This window comes from Apis laboriosa, unplaced genomic scaffold (assembly GCF_014066325.1).
Source record: "Apis laboriosa isolate Shangri-la unplaced genomic scaffold, ASM1406632v1 scaffold34_cov151, whole genome shotgun sequence".
NCBI lineage: Eukaryota > Metazoa > Arthropoda > Insecta > Hymenoptera > Apidae > Apis > Apis laboriosa.
The window spans coordinates 2,628,016-2,645,159 of record NW_025222928.1 but is presented as its reverse complement, the minus strand read 5'-3'; the positions used below and the strand labels follow the sequence as shown (position 1 = coordinate 2,645,159).

Below are 17,144 nucleotides of genomic sequence, written 5' to 3'. Positions count from 1 at the left end.
AATAGGTTAGAATTTTTTATTTTTGAACAATAATCTACAATTGTTTTAATAATTGTTATCAATGTTATCTATAATCGTATTTCAAAAGAATTACATCGAATTACGAAACGAATTATGAAATTACGTAACTAATAAGATTTTATTTAGAATAAAATATTCTAAATGTAGCTTGATATAACGAGTAATCTATCTTTATTTAAATTAAAAATAAAATTAAAAATATTCTTTTTTATTGAATAAATAAAATTTAAATAATGAAATACTTGAAAATATCGATATTTTTTTCTCCGCACTACTGTTATCAGACTGAATCATTTCGGTATGAGTCATCATCTAAGAAAGTAGTGATCGTAATACCCTAATAAAAAAACTCTTGCTAACAGAAACGCAATAATAATTTTGTTCAGGTAATATTCATAAAGATTTCTTTTCTTACGAAACCGATAAATTTATATTCGACAATACAAGTACATTACTTCTTCTTTCTTATCTTATATTCTTAATCGGATTATCATCAATTTTCGCAAAATTATATAAACTTAATTCATCGAAAATCGAACATCATCCATGCCAAAATTTTCCAAAATTTCGTTGACTTATAGTCAACAAACTAAGTTCAACAAACAAATAATAAATTAATTCTTATTATTAAATTGTTGATATAATTCTCATATCAAGATACAGAATTCTGAATAATCGAGCAAAAAAAGTTAAATCCGCGATCACGCGAGAAATCGTTCGATAATTGCAAGGTTGCTCGACTGTACTAATCTGTAACTTTCATAATTCGATTCTTAAACTTGATATTAAATTTGTAAAACTAAGAAAAGAATAATTATGTAAAAAAAAAAAAAGAAAAACTAAAGATACCATTAATACGCCTAAATTAATCACCACTTGCTCATATCTAATCACTATCTTTCTTTGCACACATGTCGACTCATCTTCCATTCGAGAAATGAAAAAGAAAAGGGACAAAGAACCCCGCGGAGAACTTTATCTGTCCATTCTTTCCTAAATCACTCACATAAAATGACCACTCACGTAAGCCGCTAATTCGCCAATCACTTTCACGTACACGACCCCTCCTCCCAAAAAATCGAAATAGTAGAGTGAGCACGAGTTACTCTCGTGCGTTTCGTCGTCATGGAGGTATTAACGTCGAAGGACGTGATGGCGGTCATGAAGGGAGAGAGAGAGAGAGAAAAAAAAAAAAGGATCACAAGCCGTTAAAAGAAAACGCTTCGAGGACAGAAGGGTCCGTGAATTCCTTACCAATGACGCAATCGTTCAGGCATTTCCGACTGGTTGCACTTCGGTGTTCCCCGATGAGAAATACCTTCATAATCGCGGGCATAATGACGGCCTACGTGGACCTCCACACGCGCCTCTTTCCCTATTCCTTTCCTCCTCCCTCTTAAACGCGCTCCAATTCTCGTGACCGATTCTCTCTCTTTCCTTCTGCATTCTCACGCGAGAAGAAAAAAACAGGGCAGGTAGTTACTTATAATTGGGCACGTTGCATTTTATTCGATAGACTTTTTAGATTGGAATATAATTTTTTTTTGTTTTCTTTTTTGATGAGTCATAAGGCATCGTTATCATAGTGCTCTTTAATGTATTTCGACTATGAATAATTATAATATAAAGTGAAGTATTCTTCCAGAAAGTAATTTTGATTTTTTTTTTTTTGTAATTTTTAAAAACTTAAAATATCAAACAAATTTTAGAAAAATAAGGAGAAACTTTGGTGATGTTATAATAGAAAAATATGGAATATATATTAAGAAAGAACGAATAAAATTAAAATGTAAACTTTTTCAGAATTTTAAGATGAATTTAAGAGTATCAGAAAAAAAATTTGAAAAAAAGTAAAATGGACCCATGAAAAAAAGATATTAAAATTTCTACAAAGAGAAATAATTAAAAGTCGAAACTAATATCATTCAAGGCACAATGTTGAAACTTCTAACGCATTAGCCTATAATGAACTGCTTAATATGGTAACGCTAATTTAAAAGTCACCCACGTTCTTTTTGTCCAGCCACGGGTCTTCAAACTGCCGCAGGTTATAATAAGTTTCACAAAATTGGATACACGTTCGTCCCACGTACGAGCAAAGGTCCAAAAAGGGCTATATACAGGGTTCCATGACCTTTTAAACGAGCCAGCACCTTTTATAAGGGCGAGCATCACCCTGAATGAATAGGTGGACCACTTTATCATAACCATCAGATGGGGAAGAGTGGATGAAGAAGAAGAGGTCTTTTTGAATTATAACCGGCATACAACGAGCTTAGGAGGCCGACTCTTGAACCTGATTCCTCTTCGTTTAACACACCGAGACCACTTTCACGAGGAATGCAAGCTATGAATAAGACGACTAACGTTTCTCTTTCATGCCACTCGGCCGGAAATCAATTTCAACGAGGATCACGAGAGATGGGTCCACGTGTTTTCTCAAACGTTCCTTCGTAATGTCTATTCTTCCTGGCAGACAGGCACGGCTTGGTATGTATGTTAAATATTTTATGGAATCGGACGGATCTTGATGTGGAAACAATTGGATTCGGAGCGTAAATTCGTGAGTCTTTTCGGCGATCGATACGATACGATTGTAGTCTCTTCGAAGGACAAGTGAATAGATATTGGAACCGATGATGGTATTATATCAATGTGACGAAGATTGTTTAAAATATGAGAGTAAAATAATGTGACGGTATTATTAATCGAGAATTTTTTGTTTAATATAGGATAATCGTGAGAGATGTGGATTATTTTTAGAAACTTAAATATTTTAATTAGTAATAGATATTACGTTCTTATAGTTTGTACAAGGAAATTTATGTTTTTTAAAATTTGTGTACCTGAGAACCAAATTTTTATAATAAAATTTTAAATTACGACCCATAAATTTTCTATTGCTTTAAAATTTTATTAAAATTATTGTTAAAAAAATATATATTATAAATACAGAAATGTCTTACAATTAACCGTTGACTTAAACCGAATCCGATCAATGAAGTGGAATCCCTTACACGCAAAAAAAAAGAAAGGAAAAAAAAAAAAAGAAAAAGAAAAAATTCTACAATAATTACAACGATAGAAACCTGAAAATGGCATTAAGCAAATCTCAAACGCTTCCATCTTAGTCACCTAATGTCTCGAGTCATTAATCAGTTTCATAGGAAGAAATACTATCGTACTGTGATAAAGAAAAAAAAAATAAAAAATAAAAAATAAAAACGCTAGAAAGATCGAAATTACCTCCAATCCAACGTTATTGCGTCGATTTCGCAATCAGCCGAAGGGAAAAACACCGACAACAGGTAGATATAAGAAGGTGGAGCATCGAGAAGACGTTAAAACCGAAGACATCCATTCGAGGCATTCTCGAGGGGAAAGTGTTAACGTATTGACGTCACTTCGCACGTAAGATATCTTTCCGTGGAATCGACCTCCTTTCGAGGTCGACCACACCGGATTACGGACTATCCGCTATCCAATGGAAAAAAAAAAAAAGGACGAAAAATAAATATAAGTATAAAATATGATCTTACGAGCGTGGAAACCGTACGGAGTTGGCAGTTCGAGTTCTCGTTAGGCATTTAAAACCAGATTGGAATAATTTTGTTCCTACAATAGATACCGGCGGATGTACGTTACGAAATGAACGTTTTTTGTTGTATCGAAGGAGTTTTCGCAATAACGACATTTTTTTCTACACGATTCTTTTTATCCGTTAATTTCGAAGGGGAAAAAGAATTATCGAAGATATTACGATATTGCGTGGATCTTTTCTCTTTCCACCGTTAGGTTTTCACTTAAAGAAAGGCTGCTGGTAAAACGTTAATGAGTTTGTAATTGATCATCGTTCTGAAAAATCGTTCGGAATTTTGTAATGCGCGAAATTGGCTATTTTGTAAGAGTGTAAAATTTGTGCAATTACCTTTTACTCGTCGAAAAATTAAAATATAATTAAGTATCATTTTTAACCCGAATTACCTTAAAAATAACTAATTATATTTAAGAACATAAAAAAAAAATCCAATCCTTCCAAAACTTTCTCGAATAACCATCAAACTCAAGCCAGCCAAAGCCAAAGAATAGATTAAAGTAAATTGAATTTCAAGCAAATTACACCTCTCAACATCATCGCAATTCTTAAACTGAATGAATCCGGATTTGATTTTCCCGGTATCAGTAATAACTAAAAATAAGAAGAAAAGGAAGAAAAAAAAATGGAATCTAGTTAGAACAATTACAACAGACACAGAGAGCAATATGCACGAGAGAGATCGAAGCTGTGAACGTTTTTCCTGGTACCGGATGTCTCGCGGGAGCATAATCGACATGTTTACGAGGCATCGCGAATAATAATGGCGGTCGATCTCGCGTGTCGCGGTACGCCGAGTTGCTCACGCGACACGTGCTCGGATTTTCATTCATAAATCGCTGGTTAAACTACGCGAGGCCCCGATGAATCATCATCCCGCGTAATACGCGACCGAGGGACTGAGGTAAGCCAGGCGAAAATAAAGAAGCGGACAACTTCCGTTTTTTACGCGTTTTCATGTTAATCTAATATGGGCGATAGCCTGTATCCTTCAAAGATCGCCGCAACGATGGAACAAAGTGATTTTCCTTTCCGCGACAGAAGAGAAAAAGGATGATAATTGAAGGATAATGGAAGGATGTCGATATAGAGATATAATTGTAGCGATTCTGTTTTTTCTTTGTTCTTTCATGTGAAAGAATGTTAATTAACTAAATATGCTATATAGAACAAAACAAATTCCCTATGAGAAAGGGAAATGATGGAAAATTTTTAGACACGATAACGATAACAAATCTTGGAAAGTAATAAAAATCTATTTATTTTTGTAGAAATAAATTATTTAATATTTGTAAAATCATTAAATTGAAAAATTTTCTAATCTAATGAATAATAATTAAGATGTTAAAACTTCTATTTAATTGAAAATAGATAAATATAAGCAGAGATAATGATGAGATAAAAGTTATTAAAAATTTTATTGAATGTTGCGAGTTTTCATGTGAAAGTAATTGGAGAATATATTGTGTACATGGTATAAAGAGAACAACAACGAAGAGAATATCGTCTTTCTTGAGAGGCTAAGAGGCAGGATGACACCTCTTGCCTTATGACCCGTTCATATTGCTCTTGCTAAACTTAACCCTGCCTTCGTTTAACTAAACCCTCTAATTGGTGGGTTAACGAGCGTTAACTCTGGGCTTCCTGTCAGATTTAACTGTTTTCCTTCGGTATCATATGTGCAAAGAATGCTAAAATTTTATTAGAAGAAGCTTTTCTTTCTAAGACAATCTTCTTAAGTTTAATGACTAAAATTGATGAATAAAAAAATGATTGAACGAAAAAAATTCATTGTTGATAAATAATAGAAAATATTATCTAAAAATTCCTTATACTATTGGATATTTTATATTTTGATATTTGGTACTTAAAAAATGTTTTTAAGAGAAATTTCTATAATTATTTTTATCTATGTTAATAATAATAATAATTACATGTTAAAGGTTTCAAAATAATGAGCAGTTTGTCTAATGATAATAGATTCAAATATTGATTTCTTAAGTATTATGGAGGTTACACAAAAAAGGGATTAGTTAAATTTTACAAATTAATGTGTTGTAAAATAGGATATTGCTTAGTCGAAAGTCATTTTCGACTAATAGTTTAGGTTCGCAAGAATTGGTAAGTCTTAATGACGGTAATAGTCATTTAAAGATGAGAAGGTCTTTTAAAACTCGACTTACATATTATAATTGATTGTAATAAATATGAACTTCTTGATCTTCTCAATTCTTTTCTTTTTCTTTAGAAGAAATTGTTGAAATAAATGTATAATAAAAAATTGAGATTGTAACTTAATTTTTAAATATTCTTTCTTCTTTTATGTATTTTTCTACTTATATCGAAAAAATATAACAAAATAGTATCAATATTTGTCAAAAATATTTCTCAAGCTTTGAAAATATGGAACTTTTGAATATATGGAACTCGATTGGTAAAACAATCAAAGATTTCATGCGATAATGATGCTTCTTAGAAATTTCGTCTTAAGAATCACAATTATCAACTTAATTGTAATCACTTTCATCGTATATGTTCTCTACTTTCGAACTTAATGTTTAATTAATATTTTCATGCTATTTCGAATGTATACTTAAATTCTTTCATATAAAAAAAAAAATTCAAAATATAATATTCTACGTGAATTGCGACTAAGTTCAGGGATAGTTCTAGTTCGACCATATCGATCGACCTTCGAACATGACACCTGAACGATATGTATACAATCGATGCTTATTTGTGCTAGTTCAATAAAACATTCAAGTATCCTATATTTTATTTATAAATATATATATATTTCGACTAAGCAATATGTATATATAATATATATATACAAATTTTAACTAAAATATGTATGTATAATTTATTCCTTCAGATGACACATGACGTGTGATAAAAATACGTAAAATACGTAAAATTTAATTAAATTTCTCTTACCATAATATTGTCTAATTTGCTTGGTTGCCATGGATCTGATAGGTTAGAAGTCGGTGGATACATGGAAAACATGGTGTAATTGTGATCTTCGACAATATTGTCGTAAAAGCCTGTGCTGGGTACACGTTGCGTCATCTGTGAGCGCGTTTCGTTTTCAAGGTTTCACCACAAACAAAAAATGAAAAAGACGTTAGTCCTTCACAGGATAGTTCTATGTCCAAAAAATTGAACTTCAAAAGTATGTGTTGAACTTGTGCCAAGTACACTCGCGATGAAGCAGGCACCTTTTTACGTTCACCGATATCACGTTTCGGTTTAAGTACCACTACTGTTCGATAAAAAGTGACACGTACGAATGGTCATCATTGCCTTTTCGCACTGTCACGTACAAGTTCAACTATGTAACAACGAGTTACTATGTATTCAAGATAGTGTCGCGTGCGCTTACGTATCCCAACTGAGCCCGCCAATGACTGGGAAACTATATAGAAAGACAGCCGTTCGACCCCCCACCAATCAGCGTCGAGCAAACTCGCGTGACGTCATCGCCATCTTGATTGCTGATTCGCGCGATAGTGCGCGGCCAATCAACGTGTTCTGTCTACACTATGTCTTCGTATCACGATGATTTCCACAGAACTGGAGGGAACACTCCACAAAGAATTAGATTCCCTTTTCCAGGTAAACTACGTATAGTCCTCAACTTGCATAATTTTATAAAGATAGTCAAATACATCTTTATCATTTGTGTTAGTTTTAAAAGAAAAATTTCAAAAGTCTAATAAATCGTTTCATTTCAATTTTTTGAACAATCGCGCATGCGCGCCAATTAATCATTTTATTGTCAAATAAAAAATATTCAAACGTAAAAAATTACATAAAAGTAATACTACTTTAATTGATATTTTAATCCTTAAATCCTAATAAAAATATTAAGAAATGCATATACATCTAATAAACTTATTTCTTTCTTTCGACAATCAATAATTTTTTCTTTATTTCATAATTTAATACGTTGTATTGAAATATTTATATAGTTTCAATTAATACTGCATGAAACTATAATCTACATCACTAATCAGACAAGACAACAATATAATATATACATAAACAATTGTACATGTATAAACATACTTAAAAAAGATAATTAATGCAATTTTCTCACTTTCATAAATTATGTCGCAAAGAATATACGAAGTGTAACAATTTATTACAATAGTACTGAAAATATATCAAGAAAATATTCAGAAGAAATTTATTTGGTAACTATATAAAAGCTCAAAGCTTAACTTCTCAAAGTTTCTTTTCTTCTTTTTTATATAAATTCATTATATATCAGATTTTTATTCCTAAAAATTTTTTAAATCTTAACATATAATTTTATTATGATTCCAAATTTAATATGAGGCTACAAAATGACAAAAATAGAAGAAGTCATTGTGAAGTTTAGTGATCATCGTTTGCGAAAGATCGTTTATTATACTCAAGCAACAACACTTACTATTTCTGTACTGGGAATTCCTTCGTATATGCACAGTTCTTTGTTCTTGTTCGATATGTATAACATATATACGTCGTGAACACACGTGCAACAAACTCTGTGTAAACTCTGTTAGTCCGGTGCAACGTACGTGTGAACGTACTTTATGCACGAATAAGGAAAAAAAAAAAAGAAAAAGAAGAAAAGAACAACATGCGTAGCCAACTACTGTGTGCAGAATGTACAGAGAAAAGGTTATAAAGATTGTTGTAGAAATGTGACGCGTTAACATAAACGTTTGTAAAATTTTATTATCGTTATTCTTTCTTTTTTTTTAAATTATTATTTAGAAAAATTAAATTCTTCTTCTCTTTATTTTATTTTATGAACGGTAAAATTTTATTATAAATTTTTTTATAAATATACAAATTATTTATATATCATTAAATATTCAAATTTTTTTGAAGAAAAGAAATTGTTTTTTACTTTTTATAAATTCTATATTTTCATAAGAACTATTTAAAGCAGATATAATATAAATTATGAGAATCAATATTGTGATTTATCATGTTTTGCATATTTGAAAATTATTGCTATGCGTAGTTCAAAGTTCAAAGCCCTTTGTATTGTTTACGGTAAGGAAACAATCAGTTTCTTAAAACACATTGAAGAAAATATAATTTTGGCAGATTTATGGCTCTGTTTGGTGAAAAGTCTCGTGCAAGAAGCGCAGTATGTCAATAAAGTATGACTCATGCACGTTACAAACTGTCTATAATAAACGATCCAAACAGTTGCTTAACCATTTCTAAACTTATATTCAATCAAGAAAAACAATTTTTTTAAAAACTTATCAAAATTATAATTAAGTTAATCTTAGATAGATGCCATATGCTAATTATCTAAGAAATTTTTTGCTAGATTCGTTTTGAATTGTTCCTTGCACAAATTATATATATTTATGGATATTTACAAAAGTATTTGAGATAATTGCTAATTAAAAGCCAAGTATAAGCAACTTTCTTAAGAAAAATAAAATATCTATCACATTGATAATATATTGTCTCAACATCTTTAAAAAGGTTAAGAAAAAAGGTTAGGAAAATTTTTGACAAATCCTGTTAATCACATAGGAAAAAGAATCGATGATTTCTTACGATTCACTTATGACACATTAACCATAGAGGACACAAAGGAAAATTAAAGATCGACGACAACCACGTGAATGGATCATGGCTTTGTTCTTACCGCGAACAAAGAGACATTTTAATGAGCACGCGGCTAAAGCAGCGGGTTAATCGAATGTTTGTGGGTAAACCAAAAGATCGACTCGCATTGCGCGCGCAGCATAATAATGGCCGCCGAAAATCATGCGAGGGAAAGGCGGAAACCTTGGTCGATTCTTCTATGGGGAAAAGTGTGCATAAACGGATTGAAACAACGACGATACTTTGAATATTTAAGAGAACAAAAGGAAATAAATAATCAGACACATCACTGTGAATCAGTCGATTCTTATTCTTCTTCTTGAATATACGCGTCAAAAGATTCGGTCTCTTTATTTTAGTCTCGGATAAAACATGAACACTAAACATTCTCTATCGGGAATAAAAGAAGATACAATGGGTAAGAAAGTACCAGGAAACAAGATTACGTCTCCGTGACTTTGCTGCCGATTGAATACTTACTGATTCCCGCGCATCACGTTCCATCGACAAATCGAAAACTGAGTTCTGAGAATAGTTTGATGTGCTTGTAACAGATAATCCTTTGAACAAAGTGTATTTTACTGTTTTATGACTTCTTTTGAAAGAAATTTTAACTGTTAACTATGATTCGAGTTACTGATAAAGAGTATCAAAAAGAGCAATATAAAATTTTTTATTTAAATAATTGTTTAAAACAAAAAGATTAAAAAAATTAAATGCAAAATAAATAACAATAGATACTTTTTTTCTAATAATCTAGTATAACAATATATTATAATAAATAGTATAATAATAATAATAATATAATAAATAATCACCATTTATAAATTAATCTGACAAATTTGATCACGAGTAAATGAATAAACAAAAACAAATAAATTTTAATTCTCATAATTGAAACTCAAATATCTCTCATCACAATACCTTCTAAATTTTCTTTCTACCTGAAGTGAATTTTCTTTTCTATCTAATATCTGAATATGGTGGTCTTTATGTCGACTCTTTATGGAACAATAAGCCTTTTTCCCTAAACCTCATAAACTAACTAGAATTATAAATCACATCATGCGCTATAATTTCCCTGACAGAACTCACAAATGTTTCTCCACAATAACTATTTGCATTTTATCAGTTGATTTCTCTGTCTTTCTTTTCTAACCTTACTTTTAATGGCGACAGAGATAATTAGGTGACAACAGCTGGCTGTTCGGTCGGCTATCTGTTCAAAACATTACTACTGCGCAATATACACTACGATCTATAGTTGTTCCTTTCTCATACTATACATAAGCGTTAAGGTTCATGCGCACGTGTGTAACGTATTGGTACCGCGCGTGTTTTTAAATGACCACGCGCTGTAGAGCCGAGTGTGGAACGAGTTCTTTATAAAACAGCTGTTGTGAACAACAGAAGCCATGTCAGTCGAAATGTTAGATCAATACTGTCATCTACCACAGAATTTATACCTAGGGTAAAAAGGGAAACTTCGATGGGATAACATATTCAAAAAAATTCGACTAAAATTATTGAGTAAAACATTATATGTTAACAATTTTATATCAAAGAACCTTATCGTTTTACCATCTTGTGATATTGAATTTTGTTGGACTATACCGCATTTCTAATTTACATGATATTTTATGTAACATAGAAAACACGTAATTTTTATATGCATCTATTGCCAAGAGTGACGCAAGGAAAAGAAAATGGAAATTAACGTAATCATTCATATCTATAAAATCATTTGACATCAATATGTTCTGTTTTTCACTGGAATCTCTTTTGTTGAGTAATAAATAAGAATTAGTAACTATAATTTAATTTTATCTTTACAATTTTATTTTTATTAAAAAAAAATTAAAATTTTGTTATTTTAAAATTATCATAATATACGTTTAATGTTTTCCTATTTTTTAATCATTAATTTTTTAACAATATTTTATTATTATTATAATTTATTATTAATTATAATTTTGTTAAAAAAATATTTCAATAGATATTATTCATCAACAGATAAGTGAATGTATAAGACGACAATAATGTATAAGATTGCATTTGATTGGTTAATTCTGTACTAACTCAGAAGTTTATTGGTGATACTTATATGTATAGTGTGTACCTTAAATGGATACCTAGTCACAATAAAACGTGTTTATTTGAATATGTATTGAAATTTTGCATTGGAATAGATTTGAAATTGTTGTACCAATATTATTCATGTTTTATTTATAGAACAAATCTTATCACTATTTCAACAGTCGGAAAATATGAAAATTGAAAATCATGTTTTTACGTTGAACAGTTTATAGCGATGACGCCACGCGATTTATAAATTTAGATCTCGGTGTGTACCATCCTCATGTAACGACTACAGCATCGTTTAAAGATTGTCAAGTATGTTCTAATTACGAATTCTAATCAAACGAAAATAATATAACTTTTTATCCTTAATTTTAAATTGAATTTTTGTTACCAGGAAAATATATTTGAAATCGTAAAAAAAGTAGATAACATAAAAGCATTTTGTTTATTTTCTGATTTTCAACGAATAAATTTTTTCTACGAAAATCGAAGAATTTTTATAATTATTTTTTAATATCATATTTATAAAACTTGATATATAAGCGATAATTGTTTGTTTCGTGATCATTAAGGTTAGACAAAGCAAACATCTTTTCTAGAAATATTAACAATGATATTTTTTTGATAGTTTTTTTTAATATATTGGCAATAATGAAACATATTATTTTGAATAATACTTAATTATTTAAGATAGCTATATTACGTAACAAACTTACTAGATCTTTATTCATTAGATAAGTTTCTATTCAAGTATTTTAAAGAAATTCATATATCATACTACAAGCAATAATATATGCTGTTTATCAAACATACATTCATGCGCCTACATATACATATCTTAAGATTGCATAAGTTGCCATATTTACATAGTAAAATCTGTTTTTTCTTCGAATATTTCTGTAGTAATATAAGATAGAGAATTCAGCCGGTACTTACATTGCTAGGTAGTATAGACGAATTCGTGATGCTGGAGAGAAAATCATGGCTGACGCGGGAGCTCTGTGACGTTCCGCTGTCGCTGGACACGCTCGAGCTGTCGTAAAGTACATCCGACACATCGAGCTTCATGTTTACGTCGTCAAGACGCAACGGTATTATTTCTTCGTTCTCTCGCGCGAAAGGAAAAGTCAACGGTTGAGTTCGCGGCGTTTTATAACCTCAATTAGAAGATTTATTCTGATATAACTATAAGAATGGTTAAAATTTTCGTTAAGGAGAATTTAAAAGCAGCACACACGGATCGTAGGTTCTTTTAGCCGAAACTGTGTGAAACTGTGCCCGATGACTCATGCCGTAGGGGAATACCTCGAGGTTCGCGCACGTTCAATCCTCGGCTCAACGATCTGCCTCGACTCTCTTTACTTGTCGAAGCTCCACGAACATGTATGACGTCACTAGCTATTCCCAGGCGACCAATCGCGATGCTCGTCGTGCTACGTTCGCAACGCTTGAGCCAGGGCCGGCTCTATTCGCATTATTAGTGGGTTTTTCTTGTCAGAACACTGTCACATTAAATAATAATCATTAAAAGATAAAATAATATTTTATTTAGATGATAAATAATGAAATTTATATTAAAAAATATTTTCATTTATATTAAAATAATCAAATTTAAACATATATGTCACAAATACAAATATTATTTAAATCAAATAATGATATTCAGAAATACAAAAATAGTTTCTCATTATTAATATTTATATTTATAAATATCGATTAATTATGTTCGTATTCGAAAAACAAATTTTATTTTTATTTATTTTATATTCTATATATGAAATCAATAATTTTTTTCAATTATTTTCATCTTTTATTTTCATCTTTGATTATTTCATATAGTACTATTGCAATGTCATTTCATCATTTGTTTTCTCTTATTAGCAATATATGTATCCGTTATTGCGTAATTGATAAGTGCTATTGGAGCGGAACTTTCCGAGGAGAAGTATTGAATGCCAGAATCTATATACTACTGTGTTTTATAGCCATCGTTTCCAAAGTAGACTGCAGTGGCGTCACTTGGCGACGAAAATTTCAAACTTGCGGTACGTTTCATTTCCAAGAATCGTCGGATGACTCATACGTCGAGTTGTGTGGGCGGTGAACGGGGTAGCCGGAACATATCGAACAAGACGCATGACTCACCAATCTGATATGTCGGATACTCGCGCCTTAACCTGCTCCCTCTGGATGGCTAGACGTTCCTGAACCTGTGGTTTCCTCCACTTAAAAGCATACAGGTGCCACCTGTGTAACCAAGTGACCAAGATACACGAAGAAGCTAGGTTAGGTTAATAGTATCTCGCTTTACCTCATTATTAGATTTATGCACGATTACTTGTAAACTGCGACACATTGCCGGATTGAAAAGAAAGATAATTTTTTATTTTAGATTCAAATATCTGGTGGGAATAACAAAGAGAAGAGGTTATCGTAATATAACATACAATTTTTCTTCATCGTGACATACATATTACACAGGCATAAAATTAAAGGATTAAAAACTAAGATAAGATGTTTTAATTAATTTTAGGCTATGATCTAATTAATACTAAAAGATTTCGATTGAATTTATTATTATTATTTATTGAATATCATACGATATTATCTTTTATATTTTCTAGTAATTATTTATATAATCGTTATTTTTAATCAAATTAGATCTATTTAGCACAATATTATACTACGAAAGATACGTCTCATTACGGGCATGAAGCACAAGGGATTGACATTCACCTGCTTAGCTTCACACCATGATGAAATTCGAATAGACAGGCGGTCGTCGTCCTTGAGCTAACTTCTGCCTATAGCCAAGGCCTCGACTTAACAGCACATTTGAAACGTTACCCGATTGGAAAAATTACGACGCCAAGGAATGTCATTGCCATTTTGTAAATCGGTGCCGCGAGAGTGATCTGCCTCATATGAGTTCAGAGAATACGAATCTCGTTGCTTTGCCTGTTTCACATTTGCTTGTTTTTCATTAAAATATAGGTTAAGTATCGTTCGTGATTTCGAGGTTAACAAATCATTTATCGATTTTCCTAGTAAAAAAAATAGGGAGGCGCATCCATCATGCGAGATATATTATAAAAATTCTTGATATTAACATATGCGCATTTAATAATTGAAATGACGATTGGTTTATTGGTACAACCAATTCAAGTTTCTTTTCTTATCTTATCTTTATGTGTAATACAGATAAAAAAATTAGCTATTTAGCAATTGCCAATAATAATGATTGAATTGACGAATACAAAAACATATACTATTTGATTATTATTATTTATATTGATTTTTTATTTTGTTTATTTTTTTTTTCGATATAGTATATTTTTTTATTTTCTTGATTCAATTAGTCTCGATATGATGATATGATATGATAAATTTATATATAGTAAATACTTAATGATAAGTTATCAATATAATCTTTTAAAATCTAATTGCATCTAGAATAACAATTCTTGCAAATATGAAATACGACAAAAGAAAAAATGAGCCGCTACCATATTCTATATTCATATACTTAATCGCTGTATTCCTTCCGTGGCAACACACAAGTCTAAGATAATGTCATGTGACTGCTGATATCACAGAATTTGAAACAAAGAAGGAAAAATTTAATCATAAAAATGCCATCGAACAATTTGCAAGCAATACAATGAGAGATCATGAAATCGAGCACGTTTGGACTCTGTTCTCAGTTGCAGCTGTGGCGGGCAAGTTCGAACAACAATCGTGGAAGTTGCGCGAAATGAGTCAATACTCGCTCCCGTTGCCTCTTGCAAAACGCACGTGCGTTTCGGTTCGCTTGTGCTGTTTGCAAACGTTGGAGATAAAACGTATTGGTCGAGAAGATACATCGTCAATAGGCACGCGTGTTAATAAATTTGGTCGATAGCCGCGCAAACAAGCGATTATATGCAACTTTCATTCTACATATATATGAATAATATCGATCAATGTAATTTTTAATAATAATAATTATATGCAATATAATTATATATGTGGTTATTTATTTTTTTCAGATTTAAGTTTCTATCAAATAGATGAATTTATTGGAGAGAATATAACAGTTTTCATTACCAATAACAAGAGGCAGGAAAACAAAGTTGAAATTGTTTTATCGTAGTTTGATATTTATCCTCTTTTGCGCTTACCAAGGTTGACGACTAGGAGGAAGGTAATGGAGTAAGTAACCGATAGAAAAACGAAACAAAGGCATTGTTTTTCCCTGAGAAATCAATTTCGTTGGAAATACCGCCAAGAATGTAAATTGCGAAGGACGATTATATTTATTAGGGAATATGTTCATTTTATTGATGCAAACAAAGATAAACGTTAAATGTTGTGATTTTAATATTGATTTTTTACTCGGTTATAAATTATTAAATGAAAAATGAAAAATTTCGTAGATCGTTAAATAAAATAATTTAGTAGAATTGCAGTCAACATTTTTTGAAATGGCAAACAGATGTGTTTGTGCATATTGCATAGTGGGCAACGATGCGTGGGCGTAAACAGTCGGGCGCCAGCATGGAATTATAAATTTTAAAGTGGCGAGTTTAAATTTCGTTAATCTCTTTTGGTATTCACATGCGGCGAAAGTAGAAAAACAATAATACGTATGATTCTTCATGTATATTCGGCGAGATATTTAGCCCAAGTAACTATTGTATGTAAAATAGTGGAATCTTGATAATAATATTCCCATCTTTAAAGGAGAGTTTTATTCATGTCATAACCTCATTGTAAGAATAAAAAAAATGAATTTCTGTTCATGTTTGAAATATATGTTTAATTTTATATATTGATTATATCATTTATTTACATTAACTTATAAGAATGCATTAACATTTATTTGATATAATTAATAAGCAAGGGAAAAATTACAATTTCTGCATTACATTCTTGCAGTTCTACAAAATTGTTAAATATCATTATAATCATGAAAAAGAAATTTTATGCTGTGTTATATGTTATATATTATTATCGATTATCGTTGCAATTAGTCATATCACTATCAGGAATGAGTAAGATTTAAGCATGCAGGAAATGTTTTGGTAGACTTATAGTCTTTGTGTGTGAGTAGTCCTACGAGGGATACCGACGCTTAAATGCCACGAGATAAGAAGTAGTTTAACATGCGTTATATTGTGATTTCAATTTTTCTAAGCTGCTCTGTCAGATAAACCAGAAATTTAACAACGGTCGAGATAATATCGGGCTGGCTTTGATTTTTGAACTTACTCATACTTGTAATCAATCAAATGTTTAACTATATCCTGGTTATTATTCATAATTTTCTTGTACTCGTGACATAAAATAATGAAAGTATGCATTATAAAAGAAGAATTTGAATTTAACGCATATATTAAATATTTGTTATTTGTTGTGAAATTGAATTAAGAAAATTTAATTGGAATTATATGTATAAATTTAATAACTAATTTAATTATATTAATAATTAACCTTATGATTTTTAAATCTGTCATAGAAATCAATGTTTGAATAATTTTTTTCTTTATACATAATAAATTATAAATAATATAAATAATAATTATAAATAATATTATAAATAATCAATGCTCAATTATAAATAATAAATGCTAATTTCAAAGATATTCATAAAAAAATTTTCGTTGTATTTGATTAATATAAATATTTGTTTAATATAAATATATATAAAAATATATATGTAAATTTTTTATAACATATATGAAAACTAATTTATAAATAAAATATATATATTCTCTACAAGAATGTAAATATATTGTATATAAAATATCTATTTAATATATAAATATAAAAAAATAGATAT

The 17,144-nt window shown here is 30.4% G+C and overlaps 1 protein-coding gene and 1 long non-coding RNA gene across 4 annotated transcripts in view; one reads left to right on the top strand and one right to left on the bottom strand.

Annotated features, from left to right (window-relative positions):
- Nucleotides 1-12,658, bottom strand: part of LOC122715167 (transcription factor kayak) — a 30,827-nt gene extending 18,169 nt beyond the window's left edge. Inside the window, exon 1 of one of the 2 annotated variants that reach the window (XM_043937115.1) lies at nucleotides 12,260-12,658. In XM_043937115.1, the coding sequence (XP_043793050.1) occupies nucleotides 12,260-12,391 (132 nt within the window). In that variant the 5' untranslated portion in view covers nucleotides 12,392-12,658. Of the gene's footprint in view, nucleotides 1-6,553; nucleotides 7,003-12,259 lie in introns of those variants that run through there. The other variant, XM_043937114.1, reaches the window with a different exon arrangement.
- Nucleotides 12,659-13,116: 458 nt separating this feature from the next.
- LOC122715171 lies at nucleotides 13,117-16,131 on the top strand. Of its 2 annotated transcripts, XR_006346794.1 has the most exons (3): nucleotides 13,126-13,608; nucleotides 13,716-15,287; nucleotides 15,352-16,131. It is a non-coding gene; the product is annotated as an uncharacterized LOC122715171 (long non-coding RNA). The 2 variants fall into 2 exon arrangements; XR_006346793.1 differs by having other exon boundaries at nucleotides 13,117-13,608; nucleotides 13,716-16,131.
- Nucleotides 16,132-17,144: the final 1,013 nt, after the last annotated feature.